This window comes from Meriones unguiculatus, chromosome 8 (assembly GCF_030254825.1).
Source record: "Meriones unguiculatus strain TT.TT164.6M chromosome 8, Bangor_MerUng_6.1, whole genome shotgun sequence".
In the NCBI taxonomy this organism is placed as follows: domain Eukaryota; kingdom Metazoa; phylum Chordata; class Mammalia; order Rodentia; family Muridae; genus Meriones; species Meriones unguiculatus.
Window position 1 is genome coordinate 4,303,514 of NC_083356.1, and position 17,786 is coordinate 4,321,299.

The window sequence follows — 17,786 nt, forward strand, 5'->3', positions numbered from 1 at the left end:
TTCTGCAGCCCAGGTTGGGCTGGTGTTCCCTTTGTAAACCAGGCTGACTTCAGTCTCATGCAGTCGTGCCTCAGTCTCTCTAGTGTTAGGAACACCGACGTGGGCCAGCATGTCCAGCTGATATTTGTGACCTGTGAGTGTGGTGGTCAAAGAAGAAAGAGAGGCTTCCAATCTTTAGGAAGAGACCAGAGATGTAAAATTGATGTTTTTTTTTTCTACACCCATTCTAGGGAGACCTGTTACATTTATTAATAAGGTTTAAAGCACTATAGATGGCCAGATACTCGTCTATTCTAACCCAGCTGTGCTGATCTGGCCTATTCCCACACACCTGCTTGTTTCCGGCCATCTAGCCTTGCCCTGGCTGCTCCTACCCTGTCCTTGTCCTCATAGCAACCTCCTCATGGTCACCTCTTCATTTGTAGCAACTTCCTCCTGAAGACCTCTCTTCCACCTTCTTTCTCTCTCTTTTTCTCTCTTCTCTCTCTCTCTCCTCTCTATCTCTCTCTACACACACATACATACACACACACACACACACACACACACACTATTAAAAACTAAAAGTAAAACCTTTAAACAAAAGAAAGGGCTGGAGAGATGGCTCAGTGATTAAGAGCACTGTTTGCTCCTCCAGAGGACCTGAGTTCAATTCCCAGCACCTACAGGGTGGCTCACAACCCTCTAAAGTGTGATCTGCTGCCCTCTTCTGGCTTGCAGGTGTACATGCAGATGGAGCACTCATACACATAAATAAACCTTAAAAATAGTTACCTTTATAAGCTGAGAGTGGTGGCAGGTGGATCTCTCTGAGTTCGAGGCCAGCCTGGTCTACAAAGTGAGTCCAGGACAGACAAGGCTACACAGTGAAACCCTATCTCGAAAAACAAACTAACAAATGGGAAACTGGGGGCTGGAGAGATGGCCTGGAGGCTAACAGAATTTGTTGCTTCTGGGGAGGACTCAGCTGGATTCCCACATCTTCTGGTCTCCACCAGGCATGCAAGTGGCACACAGACATACTTGCAGGTAAAATGCCCTATACAGAAAAGAAAATTAAGGCAAATTAATTTAATTAGAAACTGACATCCGATAAGGGTTTTGATAGTCTTTATCCCCGGATAAATTCTCTTATTTGAATATCTGAATTTCCTTGCCTCAGCCTCAGCTGTGAGTAGGAAATGCTTCCACTCTTACGCAGTGTGTATGAAAACAGGCGGTGGACAGTGCAGAAAAGCGGGAGCAGGATGGGCCAGAAGCAGAATTCAACCGCTACCTCTAGTCTTGACTTTGCTTCTTTGAAAGCCCAAGTTCACATTGAGTCTTGGCCCGTCTCTGCTGGGCCCCATGACTTAAGCACAGTCGTTTGATGGTGTCCAGAGAGAACTCTTTAGACCTGGGCACCCTCCTTGCTGTCCTCGGTTGCTTTCCGGTGGTCCTCGGAGGAGAGCCTTGGCTCAGCTGGAGCTGATGTCCACAGGCTAAGACCAAGTTACCACCCTAAGGGCCAGGCCTGGGCTGAACGCTGCAGCTGCCCACAGAACAGAGAACAGCTGCTTAAGACTGCAGCAGCTGCAGCAGCTGAGATTAATCTCAGATCCAACACACACCACACACCCCGTCCTTGTTATACTCCTCTGCTGGTCTACCCAATCTCATAGAATCCTTTCTTTTCTTCTTTTTGAGACAGGGTCTCCCTATGTAGCCCTGGCTGTCCTGGACCTCAATATCTAGACCACCCTGGCCTCACTGATATCCTCCTGCCTCTGCTGGGATTAAAGTGTTCCCATGCCTGGTTTAAGATTACCTAAAGTCTCTGAGTGTGTGTGGGTTGTTTTGTTTGGTTTTTAAATGAATAACCTGAGACTCCTATATTCTTCTCCCAGCATGATTCTGAACCCCCCCTACACACACACACACACACACACACACACACACACACACACACTTTTCTCTCCCCTTTAAAAAACTGATAGGAATGGAGTATTTGAGTATATGGAGTTTGGTTTTCAGTGACAAAGTAGTGTCGGGATGAAGGCTCTTGTCGGATAAGATGAGATTTTCTGTTTCCTTTAAGACTCTATGTTAAAACCTAGAAGTTCTTGGAAGGATTTTGGGGAGAAGGAGCATCATGCCAGAGGACGCAGCTTTTAAACTGGTTGCTTCTCATGGATTGGTGATTATACACCTAAAAACAACAGAGCTATATGTACTTTTAGGTTTGTTTGTTTTTCTTCTTTTTTGGGGGTGGTTTGTTTGTTTGTGTTTTTTGTTTTTGCTTTTTTGAGACAGGGCTTTTCTGTGTAGCCTGAGATCTTCTGCCTCTGCTTCCTGAGCACCACTACTGCCGCCACTGCCACCATCCTGCTTTTGTGTGTGTGTGTGTGTGTGTGTGTGTGTGTGTGTTTTATTTAGGATTTTATTTATCTGTTGTGTTCTTAAGGGATCATTTTGTTCGGGGGCGCCAGAGGCTATGATGAGGTGCTGCAAGATGTAAACAAGGTTAAAGGTCAGATGCAGAGCACCCCCTCCCCCACTTCCATGCTGCAAACGTTTACCAGGCCCTGCAAATACCACTAGGCTTTCTACTGTACTAAAGATTCACCCTCCCCCTTCTGGTTGCTGTTGGGGTGTCTTGCTGTCTCGCCAGCCCTGAGTGTCTGGATCCATTTGAGCACCCACGTGATATTCCTGTTTCAAAGCCGCAGTAGCTGAGACTCTAGGTGTCTGCCACCAAACTCCGGAGATTTTGAACATGAATTTGTTTGAGTAGTAATTAAGGCAATTAAGTTTTGGGTTGGGGGAAACAGTAGGATCAAAGGTGAACTTTAAAAGGATTCTTTGAGCCCCAGTCTGGTGGCATGCCTGCTGTCTCCACTGCTCGCACGAAGCCCATCTCTGCAGCTTGCTAATGGCCCTGATCAGGAGGCTGAGAATCATGAGTCAGGCAACTTGAGCCCGTGTGTCTGAGTGTTCTGCCAGCCAGCGTGCATGTGTGTACACAATGAGGAGCCTGGTGTGAGCAGGGGCCAGAAGACAGCATCAGATCCCAGGGAGCCACACATGGTTGTGGGCTGCCCTGTGGGTTCCGGAAACTGGACCAGAGCCCTCTGGAAGACCAGTAAAGTGCATTTACCTGCGGGGCCATGTCAGCAAGCCCCTCAAAATATAAATTTAAAAAAATGGATGGGGACATAGCTCATCCTCAGTAGTACAGAGCTTGCCTAGGCTGTGGGGGCCCCACTGACTGCCGGGACTACCACCACCACTAACACCTGTACACGTGTGCGTATGTCTGTGCGTAAGTAAATGAGACCCAAGCACACACTTGTAGTCACAGCACATGGGAGATGGAGGCAACAGGATCCAGGGCTTAAAACCCATCCTCAACAAACAAACTGAAGCACAATCAAAATAAAGCCAGCAGGGCTTCGAAGAAGGCTCAGGCGTGTGCCAGCCACGTGCATACAAACGCCTGCGTTTGGTCCCCAGCGTCCCGTAAAAGCTGCCTGGGGGGCTGTGTTCTTGCAATCCCAACAGTGGAGAAGTGGCATCAGAAGAGCCCTGGTGTTCACTGCAGCAGCCAACCCAGTCAGTGGAGCCCAGGACCCACACAGACACCCTGTCTAAAAGAACGAGGGGCCGGTGAGACAGCACAGTAGAAAAAGTGTTTGCCTCTAAGGTATGGCAACCTGAGTCCAATCCTGGGAAGCCCTGTAAGGATGGAAGGACAAAATCAACTCTACACTGTTGTTCTTTGACCTTAATGTATGTGTCACTCCCCGATATTATACACATAAAATGATAATAATAGTAATAACAGTAATGATAGCAACTACAAATAAAGCAAAACTCAAGGCAGACAGCTCCTGAGAAATAATACCCAAGACTGATTTTTGTCCTATACACACACCTGTGTACCACCTCTGTGAACACACACACACACGTTTATCTTTCTTGTTTGTTTTATTGGGTTGGAGACAGGATCTCTCTAAGTAGCCCTGGCTATCCTAGAACTCAGTATTGTAGACCAGGCTGGCCTCAGGCTCACAGAGATGCTTCTGCCTCTGTCTCCTGAGTACAGGGACTAAAGGCATGTGCCACCATGTCCGACCGATATTTAATTTAATTAATTTATTTTTTTTTTGAGACAGGGTTTCTCTGTATAGCCTTGGTTGTCCTGGACTTGCTTTGTAGACCAGGCTGGCCTTGAACTCACAGAGATCTCTTCCCCAAGTGCTGGGACTACAGGTGTACATCACTGCACCTGGCTTAGTTTAATTTTTGGTTACATATAATTATATACTTGTGTCCCTGTGTGTATACGTCATGAGTGTTTGGGTACCAGGAAGCTCAGAAAAGGCCATCTGAGCCCCTGGGATTGGAGGTACAGGAGGTTATAAGCTGCCTGTCATAGGTTCTGGGAATGTAACTCAGATCCTTGGGAAGAGCAGTGTGCAATGTTAAATGCTGAGCCATCTCTACCAACCCCTCTCCTCAAAAAAAAAAAAAAAAATCAAAGAAAACCCAGGAATGGGTAAATTAATAAGAATCACCTGCCAGGTGGTGGCGCATGTAGCACATGTCTTTAATCCCAGCTCTTGGGAGGCAGAGGCAGGTGGATCTCTATGAGTTTGAGGCCAGCCTGGTCTACAAAGCTAGTTCTAGTACAACCAGGACTACATAGAGAAACCCTGACTTGAAAAAGGTATTAAAAATCACGTGTGGTGGCTTAAGACTCTAATCTTAGCATCTGGAAGCCTGGGGCACAAGGATTTTTAGTTTGTGGCCAACCTTGGCTATATAGTGAAACCATCACAAAAAATAAACCATATCCACTGCCAATAAACTATGATGCTGCTAAAATTGAATCCAAGGTCAACTTGACTACAAGAGATGTTTCCTCTTGAAAAAACAAATAGCTGAGTATGTGGTGGCACAGGACGTTAATCCCATCACTCAGGAGGTAGACACAGGAGAATCTCTGAGTTTGAGGCCAGCCTGGTCTACAGAGTGTGTTTCAAGGCAGCCAAGGCTACACAGACCATCCCTGTCTTGGGGGGGAAGAAGAAAAAGAAGAGAAAGAAACCAAAAGAAATGAAGACAAAACAAGTAAAAATTAAATTAAATTAAAATTAGGAGTTTAATTAAATTAAAATTAATTAAATTAAATTAAAATTCCTTGGCACTGAGTGGAGAACGGATTGGGAGGAGCTAAGAAGTTAAGGGTGGAGAGAAAGAAGGGAGGAGTGCAGATAACAGATGTTTTCTGACCAAGACGCGGAGAAGCGATGGAGATGGAGAAAGGAAGTACCATGTCTCTCCCTCCCCATCTTCAGGTTTCTAAAGCTGTCATCCAAAACCTTCCCTAGACCTGGATTTGGTTTGGTGGCTCGCACTTGTCTGAGGCAGGAGGATGAGGCCATCCAACCAGACTACGTTACATATGAAACTCTGTCTCAAAAAACAAACAAACAAACAAACAAACAAACCCAAAAATTACAGTTTCATTTAAGCTTTTAAACATGAAGATACTGCTTTAAAATATCAATACAAAGTAGGAGGAGGTAGATGTGACACCTGCAGGTGACAGGTCCTGTGGCCTTGAGGTGGCAACATCAGCAAACAGTCAAGAACTGTAGAGGTGCAGGTCCAATTCCCTCAGCTTTGTGACTTTGTTGAGGTTTGGAACTATGCCTTTCTGTTACTGTATCCACACAAGGTTTCGTTGTTGTTAAATTGTATTAGTAATTGAACCCAGGACCTCCTGTTTGCTAGGCACCCGCCTTCCCACTGAGCTATGAACTAGATCTCAAGTAGGTTTTGTTTCATGTAGTTTTCCGGGACTTGCTTTCTCTGTGTAGCCTGGAACTTGCGCTGTAGACCAGAGCCGACCTCGAAAGCAGAGCTCCACCTGCCTCTGCCTCCTGAGCTCGAGGTGTAGCCAGCCAGCTTACATGCACCACCAATATAAGCTGCTGTAGTTAACAACCCAGAAACGGGGTAAATTCTTACATAAATCCCCCATGAGACTGTCGCCGGTCATCAGAATTTCAAACTTCACAACAAGCACCATACAGAGACCAACAGCCCAATACATAAAATGACAAAAACCACAGTGTAGCCTGGCTTCACCCAGGTAGCCATCACACGCTAGATATTAGCAAGGTCAGGTGGCTGTAGGTTAGACGCTGAATTTGGAGGTTCCCACAGCAGTCGACAATAGCCTTGTCTGCTGTGAGGCTGGGTGTCCAAGAGTGGACGGGTGGTGAGGGCAGAGCTGTGGAAAACAGACTGTAGACGTGGAAACAGACTGCGTGAGCGCGGAACTCCACCTTCCCACAGCTAATGCACAGACAACCTGCTGGAAACTGAAAAGTTGCCACAGGGGATAGAAAGACGCTTCAGAGTAAGAGCCCTTGCTGGCACCTGGGTTCAGTTCCCAGAACCCACAGAGATGCTCAGAACTGTCTGTAACTCCAGTTCCAGGGGACGAGATGCCCTCATCTGACCTCCACAGGCACCAATGCAGGGGCGTGTGGCACACATACATACATACATACATGCAGGCAAATCAGGAAATAGTCTATCTCGAGACTTGAACCTTGGCAGATCTGAGCCTTTTTCAGAGTAATACCAATGGAAGAATCATGTTATTGGATGGATTCCAGGGCCCAAAGCCACTCATTGATGAGAGACACATGAAGGGGTGAGGGTGGGCAGGGACGGAGTCTGAGTCAGCACCCTGGCTCCAACACCCAACACTCAAGTTCCTTCTGGACTTTCTGCTTCCTTTGAGACTTCAGCCTCATGAGCAAACACAGGACAGGAAACAAGAGAATGGCTGATTCAACCCACAGATCCCTAAGAAAGAATACAGTATTTTTCTGGGCCAGCACTTTGGAAGGCAGAGGCAGGTGCATCTCCGGGAGTTCAAGGCTACTGTCTGTCTATGGCCAGCCAGGGCTGCATAGTAAGACCTCGCCTCAAAACAAAAACAAAAGGAAAAAGGAATAAAGAGCCAGCCACACAACCTTATCCCAGCACTCTGAGGCAGAGGCAGGTGGATCTCTGTGATTTTGAGGCCAGCCTGGTCTACAGAATGAGTTCCAGGACTATCAGAACTATGCAGAGCAACCTTGTCCACCCCCCCAAAAAAAAAATCTAACCCCAATCCAAATAAAAATATATAAAATATAAAACCAATAAAATTCCCCAAACCTCATATTGCTTTAGGCCAAAGCCCCTAAGCATTGATGTTTATTATTATTATTGGTCTTTTGAGACAAGGTCTCTCTGTGTAGCTCTGGCTGTCCTGGAACTTGCTCTGTAGACCTTGCTGGTCTTGAACTCACAGATCTGCCTGCCTCTGCCTCCTGAGTGCTGAGACTAAAGGTGTGAGCCACCACTCCCAGTGCTCTTTATGATGAGAACAATGCTTATTTATACACCAGCAAGGAGGCGAATTCTTAGCTGTGGAATACAAAGAAGCTCCACGAAGCGCAGCATTCTTTAGAATTTTGTATGTGTGTGGCCAAATAACCGAGAAAAACCACTTCAAGGAAGGAGTGTTTTATTTTGGCTCAGAATTCCACACTGTTAGTCTAAGGTCGCTTGGCTATAAGTTTGTGCATGTGGTGATGTAATCTCATTGACAGTAGACACATTGGCGGAGGAGCTTCTCTACAGAGACAGGAAACAAAAGTAGACATGCAAGAAATGACCAGCGTTACCTGGAACCTTGCAGACATCCTCCCCCAGGGGCTACTTTGTAGTGGAAGTTTGGGTTTCTTTAAAAACTCAGTTATGTTACATAAATATGTTTTTGTTTTAATCCCAAGTGTGGGATTTTAGTTTGGGCTTTAGTTTGTTGGCAGCTGACAATTGCCTCCTTCTGAGTGTGGTCTTTGACAGCTGGTAAAGCCTTGCCTTGGGCATGAGGGGTGTGGCCTAGGACTCTGAGCAATGTAAATACCAGAGCCTAGAAAGAGACGGTGTAGCAGTTTGGAGAAACCAGAGACAGATGGTGTGATGGCTTGGAGAGACACGAGAGAGGTGCTCTGTGGCCCAGTGGCTTGGAGGAGATAGATAGAGGAGACAGCTTGTCACATTTGCTGTTGATGGAGATTGGTATAGCCCCCAAAGGAACCCACCAGCCCTAACAACTGGGAGGAGTAAAGGGGTCTGCACCCCCTCTCCCCACTACCCCACTAACCTCTCCTACCTAGGGTTAAAGGGTTGGTGGAGGGGAACTAGAGGCTTAAATGCCCCAAATCGGATAGAGTTTAAAACAAGCACAACATTACCGAGGTTCTGCCTTATCAAGGGAAGAAACCACTGGTTCATTCCTAGCAGCCTGTGACATCATCGTCTGTCTTAGGTTTGCGTGCACACCTGTTCTGCACACTAAAACACAAGCAGAGGCTCATGCAACAAAACCTCTGTGAATAAATTTAAACGCCAAGGGAACAGAGACCCTGTACGTCATTTCTTTCTTCCCGCTAACCTTGGACAGTGAGTGGCCCAGAGCGAGTAGAACGTGCTCAACAGTCTTTGTTCTTCTTTTCTGTTTTTCCGAGACACGGTTTCTCTGTGCAGCCTTGGCTGCGCTGGAACTCACGCTGTAGACCAGGCTGGCCTCGAACTCACAGAGTAGCCCGCCTCTGCTGAGATTAAAGGTATGTGCTACCACTGCCCAGCTCTTTTTCCTTTTTTTTTTTTTTTTTTAAGACGAGGTCTCTTGGGCTCAAACTCACTATGTAGCTGAGGCCGTAATGAGTTTGAACTTCTGACCTTCCTGTCTTTGCCTCTTAAATCCTGTGGTTATAGGCCTAGGCCACCAAGCCTGGCTTTTTTTTGGGGGGGGGGGAAGGTCTTACACATTAATCTTGGGTGGCTTGATGTTGTGTAGCCCAGGCTGGTGTCTAACATCCAGCACCCTCCTGCCTCAACCCTCAAGTGCTGAGCTCAAGAAATGCTTGCGGAATAAATGAGCGCCCTGCTTATGATAAGGCAACTTGAGACTGTAGAGTCGCACTCTGAAGCAGTTTCTGCAAGAACTCCGGGTCTGGGATTACATTCTAGACGACTGAAAACGCCCAGCAAAATGTCCGGGCTGAATGCTGGGGTCCTCTGGGTTCGGGCAGCACCGCCACCGGCCTCCAGAGGCCTAGACTCTTTTCAGCAAAACCTCCCGCCCAAAGCCACTTGTAGTGGTGCACCCCTTTAATCCAGGACCGGGGAGGGGGGTAGAGGCAAGTGAATTTGAAGCCAGCAGGGTCTATATAGAGAGGGTTACACAGCGAGACCCTATCTCAAAAGCAAACACTGCAGCCCAGCCACAACCGGCTTTACTTTTCGTGTTGTATTTTCACAACAGGTGTTTTCCACGTGCGATTCTCGGCGCCGCTGGCTAGGCTGCAAGTGGGCAAGTACCTCTAGGACCCCGAGTTCCTTCCTCTTTCTTTATGAATGAACAGGCTGAGGTCTACGCATGTGCAGCTCCCAAAGATCCCGCTCCACGTGAGGCCCACCCTTCCCTCCCGAGGATGACCCCTCCCCTTCCATTCTAACAGACCAATGGGGAGCAGCCTGGGGGGCGGAGCCGGGAGCCGCCCGGCCGGGTGTCCCGCCCTCCGCGCCGGGCTCCTTGCGTAGAGCCGCGGTGTTGTGATCACGTGGTCTGCCCGGGGCGCGCGGCTTGTTTTGTTTTTTTTCCGGCTTGCAGGGCGTAGCTTCGGTGAGCGGCCGTCCTTCCCGCCCTCACCGCCGTCTGCACCCTGGCCGATCTTTGGGCTCCATCGGCCGGCGCTCCCGCGAGCCCCTTCGGGCGGCGTCCCTGTCATGCCGCTGGTGCGCTACAGGAAGGTGGCCATCCTCGGGTACCGCTCCGTAGGTGAGTCTCCGCCCTCCCGAGAGCACCGTTGCTCTGTGGCCAGGAGAGGCGCGCTGTCGCGGAAGCGAGACACGAGGAGCCGAGTGGCCTGGGAAGAAGTCGGCTTTCCTGCCGGGAGATGGAAGGGCGGAGGGATGCTGGACGAGGAGCGCGCAAGGGTTAACGCGCACCGGGCTGTGGTTGCATCAGTGGTCCCCGCGTTGCTCTGGGAGCGGGGCGTGGGATCAGTGTTTGAAGGCGTGGTGGAGGTCTACGCGGGGCAGGAAGCCGCAAGTGTCCTTGGGCTGGTGCGCTTGATCCTGGGGAGTCCTGAGGGGGTGGGGCAGGGGAAGGCTTTCTGCGGCGCCGCCGAAAGCATCCAGCAGCAAAAACGCTGCGGAATCAACGCGTAAGGCGTCAGGATGGTGGTAATCGTAGGCCGAGGGGGTTTGCTTGGACTCTCCCAGACTGCGAAGCTGATTTGGGGTGAACTTTGGTCCTGGCGACAGTCCGAAAGGACAAAAGGTGTGAATAAGAATGGATGGTTGTATTACAACGATCTCTGGTCCTTGAAGGGAAGACATCTTTGGCACATCAATTTGTGGAAGGCGAGTTCCTGGAAGGCTACGATCCTACAGTGGAGAATAGTAAGTAGTACCTTTTGGCTTTTTATTTATTCATTTATTTACTTCTTTGTTTATTTATTTATTCGTTAATTTATTTTGCTTTTCGAGACAGGGTTTCTTTATGTAGCTTTGGCTGTCGTGGAGCTCGCTTTATAGACCACCCTGGCCTGAAGGAACTCAGAGGAATCTGCCTGCCTCTGCCTCCCGGGAGCTGGGATTAACGGCGTTAGCCACCAGCCCGGGCCTTTTTAGCTTTTTTTGTGTAGCCTTGGCAGTCTTACAACTAGCTCTGTAGACCAAGTTCGCCTCCAGCTCATTGAGACCACTTGCTTGCCTCTGCCTCCCGAATGCTGGGATTAAAAGCGTGTGCCCTTCATGAGTAGTGTTCTTCAGTGTGAAGGGGCTAGAACCAAATAGACTGGGTACCCTCTTTAACTATAATTTGAGATTTCTTTGTTGTCAAGGGGCTGATTTATTTATATAATCTAATCGCTTCTGGGAATCCTGTTCTGTGTCTAGAAAGTGGGATTTGCAAGGTTCTAGTCCAGGATAGAATAGATCGGGATTTATTTATATAATCTAATCGCTTCTGGGAATCCTGTTCTGTGTCTAGAAAGTGGGATTTGAAAGGTTCTAGTCCAGGATAGAATAGATGGGGTTCTCAGCCTGTGGGTTGGGATCCCGTTTACAACCCCCTACCTCCAAAAATATTTACATATGAATTACGATCCGTAACAACAGTAAGATCACAGTTATAAAGTAGCAACAAAAATAATTTTACGGTTGGGGGTCACCACAACATGAGGGAGTGTATTAAGAGGTCTCAGTATTAGGAAGGTTTCGAACCAGTGGTGTAGAGGAATGTAGCCGGTCTGTCTGTGTCACCCCTGGGTGGGGCAGGTCGGGAATGGAGGATCACCCGCACTACAAAGCACCTCCCAGTCAAGATGTTTCTCCTGTTGTTCTTCCAGCTTACAGCAAGACAGTGACTCTTGGCAAAGATGAGTTTCACCTACATCTAGTGGACACAGCAGGACAGGTACCAGCCGGGGTAGGGTGTCCGAGTGTTACAGATTAACCTTGGGTAAAGTCTGATGGTCTGTGTGGTTCATGTGCACGAAGCATGTGTAGGGCTCCGTAGCACCTTCACAAACACTTAATGGGAGAGACAGGAGCAAGGCATGTCCCGGGGAGGGTCGGGGAGTGCTGTCCCGCCAGCTCACACCACCTGAGCCGTGTTACTCAATACTCATGTTTGTGCTCTTGTCAGGATGAGCACAGCATCCTGCCCTACTCCCTCATCATCGGCGTCCACGGCTACGTGCTGGTATATTCTGTCACCTCTCTGCGTAGGTACGCGATTGGGATTCCCGGTGGGGCTGGGTGAGACTCAGTGATTTCCCTAGTACTAACAGTACAGGTCTTCTTATGTTTGAAGCTTCCAAATCATTAAGAGCCTGTACCGAAAGCTACATGAAGGCCATGGCAAAACCAGGTCAGCGGCCCTGGAAATAGAGACAGGGTGGGCGTGAGGATGTGGAAGAAGGCAGAGGGGTGAATTCTTCAAGGAGGCCAGACGTAGGTCTTGCCTGGCTTTTGGGAATCACCTAGCCTTGGTGTGGTTGGAGTACTTGGGGACCACGGAGGATGAGGAAGGGGATCTTACAGCCGCACAGCAGTAACTGCTGCTTTCTCACAGGCTGCCGGCGGTGCTTGTGGGGAACAAGGCCGACCTCTCTCGAGACAGGTGTGTAAAACTCTGCTGCTCAGGGCAAAGGGAAGTGAGCTGGACTAGGGATCAGTTAACAGTAGTCCTTCCTGGCTTTGCTGCTAGATTTTTTTTTTTTACTTCCTGATTTTTATTTATTTATTTTTTTGAGCTGGGATCTTCACCACGTAGCCCAACTGTCCTTTTAACTCCTCTGCCTCAGCCTTCCTAAATAGTACCAGCTGAGACCATGGTGGGGACCACCATGCCTAGCCTGTTTCCGTCTTTATATTACCTCAATGGCGGTTTAAGGATAATCCAGTCATAAAGCCGTAATCCATGTTTCAAGTTTCAGTCTTGCATTTATCTGTCATGCTTTTGTTTACATGTATTTTCTCTTTCCTCACCCTCATCAAACCTTGGGGGAGGGCTGTGAAGCGTCAGAGGAAATCCGACCCCTAAAGGTCTGTCCGAGAACCTGCAGACATTGCTACCTGCCTCCATCCTTACATGTTCCCAATCTGCTTCCAGAGAGGTGCAGGCGTTTGAAGGGAAGAAGCTGGCGGAGTCCTGGGGTGCGACGTTTATGGAGTCGTCTGCTCGAGAGAGCCAGGTGCTCAGTGTGAGGACGTGGCGTGGTTAGCAGTATCTTCCACACTGCTTGGTGGCGGGCGGGCGGGCGGTGTGTTCGCCTCAGGTCTGGGGAGCATTGGCACTGAACTAATTGACTTTTTTACCCCCTGAATCTGCTTTATCCCTTGTAGCTAACTCAAGACATCTTCATCAAAGTCATCCAGGAGATTGCCCGTGTGGAGAATTCTTACGGGCAAGGCCGCCGATGCCATCTCATGTGAGCTCTTAGCACGGAATGACCGCCTCGTGTCCGCCGCAGGCATTTTCCAGCCTGCAGGGGGAGGGGGGCAGACTCTCAGGACTTAAGTGGTATGCTGGCCAATTGTGTCCCTAGCACTGTGGGCGTACAGTGTGGTACCGTCATTTTTGCACACTCATCCCAGGTTCTGTTAGCCTGGATGCTAATGTTTACAAAGGGGCAAGGTGTCTCACGGAGACTGGTTTCTAACTCCTTGCTTTTCTAAACGAACTTTTACAGTCTGTATAGTTGTGATATGAGTCTTGGGCATTGATTATCGAGGACCTACCCTCCTGGGTCCATTTTGGGTGTTGGTTGGTTAAGGGTGTTGGTTGCTTGGCAGTTCTGATGTAGAGGCTACTGGGGTGACTGTGTATTTGTAAATAAACGGAGAAATCTATTGTTGTTGACTTTTCTATGTGGGGAGCACTGAGGAGTGGTGGATTCAACATTTAATAGGGAGTCCTGTCTTCTCTCCACTAAGGACCACTACCCGAAGACTTAACTGCTTGCCCTTTTCATCTATTTTGCTGCTTCCCCCCAAGTTCTACTGGGCTACCCCACCCATCTAAGTTTGTGGGTTCTGAAGATTCCCTTAACTACAGATATACTGCCCTCTAGTGGCCAGCTCCATATGCCGACTAGCTGTTGTCCTGGGACCGTGACATTTGCTGGATCTCAGCAAGAAGGAAGACCCCCATTTCTAATGATGTGAAAGAGAGTAGAGGCAGAGACTAAAAGTGTGTGAGAACCAGAAAATTAAGAAGATTAAGAAGTAATTGTTTGGTGCATATCAGTTCTGCCACCCACTGTGTCCCTTCTCCCCTTTTTTTTGTTTTTTGTTTTTTGTTGAGACAGGGTTTCTATGTAGTCCTGGCTGTTCTAGAACTCACAGAGATCCACCTGCTTCCTGAAGGCTGGCACTAAGAGCATGGACCACCACACCTGGCTTATAGCAGACATTTTTCCCTCCTTTATCTGCTTGGTTCTCTTTTTGTGCCTTGCATACTATTGGAATTGTGCTTTGTTTTTGTTTTAGGCATCAAAGACTTGCTTTGATCTTTCTGATTCTCTGTTGCAGTAGGATGGGTGTTTCTGCTACCAAGGGGGAAGTCTTTTTCACTCTTAAAATTTTGCCTGTGTGTGTGTATGAGTGCAGGGACCTGACGAGACCAAAGGCCTCAGATTCCTTGGAGCTGTAGTTACAGGTGGTTGTAAGCTACCATCCATGGGTCCTCTGCACAAGCAGTATGTCCTCCTAATTGCTGAGCCATCTCTCCAGCTCCTGCCTCTGTCTTTGTTGACAGCTCACCACCCTCACCAATTTATCCTCAAAGGCAGTGAGGGAGACCTCAGAGGAACAATAGCAGAGTAGAGCCCTCCTCTGCTCACTGGGGAAGTGCAAGTACCCAGTCAGCCTAACTTTCCCATTTGTGAGGTATGGCTGAATTGGCATCAGAACCTGGATGTGGTGGTACCCCCTGTAATCCTAGCATTTTGAAGGTTGAGGCAGGGGGTCATCTGGTCATCAGATTTTACATACTAAAATATTCTGTGACTGAGCTACAGCTCCAGTCTTTTTCAAATTATATTTTAAAAATACTGTTTGTGGGGTCATACCATAACAGGCAAGTAGAAGTTAGAAGGCTACTTTCTAGAGTTGATGGTCTCCTACAGTGTGGGTCTTGGGGCTCAAACGTAGATCTTCAGGTCTGGCAGAAATCATTGGAGCCGTCATGTCAGCCCTCTAGAGATCCACCTGTCTATGCCTCCTGAGTGCTGGGCTTAAAGGCGTGTGTCACGTCACGTCACGTCACTACCGCCTGGTAACTTACTCATTTTTTATTCCTGAGTGAGTGTTTTGCCTACATGCATGTCTGCACCACATGTTTCTGGGGCCTATGGATGTCAGAAAAGGGCATCAGGCCCCTTGGAACTAGAGTTCTAGATGGTGGTGAGCACCATGTGGGTGCTGGGAATCAAGGAGGTCTTCCAGAAGAGCAACAAGTGCTCTTAACCCCTGAGCCATCTCTCCAGTAATGATTGGTTTTTTTTAAGATTTATTTTTAGCTGTGTGGTCCTAGTTTGTTTGCTTGCCTTTTTTTTTAGTGAGTGGGTTTTTTAGTGTTTTGCCTACATGTACATCTAAACACCACATATGAGAAGTGTCCTCCAAGGCCAGATGTGCACATCAGCTCTCATGGAAATGGACCCATGAGTTGCCAGGTAGGTTCTGGGAACCAAACCTAGGCCAGCTGGAAGATCAACCAGTGAGGGCTCTTAACGGCTGAACAATCAATCACGCCGGGCTCTGAATGTATTGAAATAGGGTCTCACTAAATTGCCCAGGCGGGCCTTGAGTCTGCCAGTCCTGCTGTATCCTCCCTAGTAGCTGGAATTCAAGACTATGAATCACAGATTGTGAAAAAACAAGCCTGGTGTTTCTTTTTTCTTTTTTTTCAAGACAGGATTCCTCTGTGTAGCCTTGGCTGTCCTAGACTCATTTTGTACACCAGGCTGGCCTTCAACTCACAGAGATCTGCCTCCCTGAGTGCTGGGTGTACAGCACTATGTCCAGCTGGGTATTTTATTTTTTTGTTGGGACTGTGTGTGTGTGTGTAAAACACATATGCTGTAGTGAAAATGTGGAGGTCAGAGGACACCTTTCAAGAATTGGTTCTCTCCTATCTACTATGTAGGTCCTGGGGCTCAAACTCATCAGGCTTGGTAGCAAACAACCTTATCTACTGAGTTACCTCAGGTTAGAGAGTGACTTTAAAGTCCTCCTCCTCCTCCCTTCACATCCCAAGTGCTAGATCCCAGGACTGAAGTGTTTGTACTCAAATTAAAAACAAAACAAAACAAACAAACAAACAAAGAAAAAACAGCCTTGTGTCTCAGCAGTTAAAAGTGCTTAATGCTTTTGAGGGGGAAGGACCTGGCTTTAGTTTCCAACACCTACGTAGTGTCTCACAACCACCTGTAACTCCAGTTCTAGGGGCTCTGATGCCCTCTTCTGGCCTCTGGAGGCTCCTTGCATCTATGCAGTACACATGAGCTAACAAAGCCACACAAAAATAAACACAGAAGTAAAAGTTGTAAGTCTGTTTCAGCACATTCAAGTGAGAAATGAGGGGCCAGGTTGTGCCTGTAATCCCAGCTCTCAGGAGGCAACATGGAGCTTTTCTTGAGTTGAGAGGTAGCCTTGGCTACGTGGCAGATTCCAGGTTAGTAGGGGTTACATAACAAGACCTTGCCTCAAAATAAAACCTAGAATTGAGGTAATAGCCACAATGTTTAGGACAGTCCATCATAGCTTAATCAGTCAGTACTATCATCTTCTAATGGGGGCTGGCTTTTCCCCTTTGAGTACAGGCAGGAGGGAGGTGCCTTCCACTTCTGAACTCCTACTTAGACTTGCACTATAGCTGAGAGAGTTGTGGGATCACATGAAGTTTCTTTTGAGAAAATCTTGCTGAGATTGGCATCAGTGATGAGACTGGGAACCATGATGTTAATGGGACACATGCAGGATGTGGCTACTGCTGATCCCCTCCTATGGCCACAGCCAGATCCACACTGTGCAGTACGGAAGGCCACCGTGGCTAAGTCTAACATAGTTATGATTTAGTTACTGAGTTGCACGTACCTCCATTTCAAAGCACTCAGTAGCTACATGTATCTAATGGCTATGTTCCTGTGGATACAGCACATTTTCCTCAGAGTGGATCATGCTGTTCTTTTCCCCTAAAAGTAGACTCAGACCTAATCTGCCAGCTTCTTTCCACCCTTTCTTCTTAAATCTTTTAAAAATTATTTATCTTGTGTGTTCGTGTGTGTGGGCACCCTGGACTTGTGAAAGTCAGAGAACTCTTTCTCTCTCCTTCACTATAGGGATTGAATCCAGATCTTTCCCCCCTCCACACCCCCAGTCAGGGTCTCTTTATGGAGCCCTGGCTGTCCTAGAACTCGCCCTGTAAACTAGGCTGGCCTCCAACTTTCATATCCACCTGCCTCCACGTCCTGTGTGCTGGGATTAAAGGCCTGCTCCACCACTGCCTGGCTCGAACCCAGATCTTAAGGCTTGCCAGTAAGTGCCTTTTACTCTCTAGGCCATATCATGGGCCCTTAAATCTTTATTTTTTATTTTGAATCTGCAGGGGAAAATGTTGCCTTTGGTTTCTCAGTCAGGGTGATTCCTTGGGTGACTTCCTCTTGTTCAGCCTCAGTCTTTTCACCTGTAAGATGGAGATAATTCCACAATGCTGGTGAGGGAAAAGAGGATATAAAGTATCAAGCACACAGTAAATTTGTCTCAACCTGCTTACTCCATGTATACAGTCTATACAGAAAAGGTAATTTTGTGCTTCCTATCATCCAGACTTGGGGTGCGGGCCCTCGCCAGGGTCTTATCCACATTAACAATATTCCAGCCAAGTAGCAAGGTATTTAGTTTAGTTTAAAAAAAAAAAAAAAGAGGAAGACAGGTTCAGAGGATTTTCGGGAAAATTCAATACGGGGTGGGGACACTCTACATTGATGTTTTGGTAGAGAAAGTGGTGTTTGGGGATCGTGAGGACACCGACAGCCCTTCGGCACCAAAGGGTCTTAGAGTTAGAAGACCTGAGAGCGGTCCAGCTTTCTTCCGGCCCCCGAACGTGGCAAGAACCCACCCTTTGCAGCGCCAAGCGCCTTGCCTCACTTTCT

The 17,786-nt window shown here is 48.0% G+C and overlaps 1 protein-coding gene across 2 annotated transcripts; it reads left to right on the forward strand.

The window, feature by feature from the left end:
* The first annotated feature begins 9,638 nt into the window (after positions 1-9,638).
* On the forward strand, positions 9,639-13,479 carry Rhebl1 (RHEB like 1). 2 transcript variants are annotated; one of them, XM_021634967.2, is made up of 8 exons: positions 9,639-9,895; positions 10,450-10,521; positions 11,472-11,539; positions 11,771-11,853; positions 11,939-11,995; positions 12,200-12,247; positions 12,740-12,830; positions 12,973-13,479. In XM_021634967.2, the coding sequence occupies exons 1-8, from the start codon at positions 9,844-9,846 to the stop codon at positions 13,060-13,062; spliced, it is 561 nt and encodes a 186-aa protein (XP_021490642.1). In that variant the 5' UTR covers positions 9,639-9,843; the 3' UTR covers positions 13,063-13,479. The 2 variants fall into 2 exon arrangements, with proteins under 2 accessions (XP_021490642.1, XP_021490643.1); XM_021634968.2 differs by having other exon boundaries at positions 9,643-9,895; positions 12,740-12,821.
* The last annotated feature ends 4,307 nt before the right edge of the window (positions 13,480-17,786 follow it).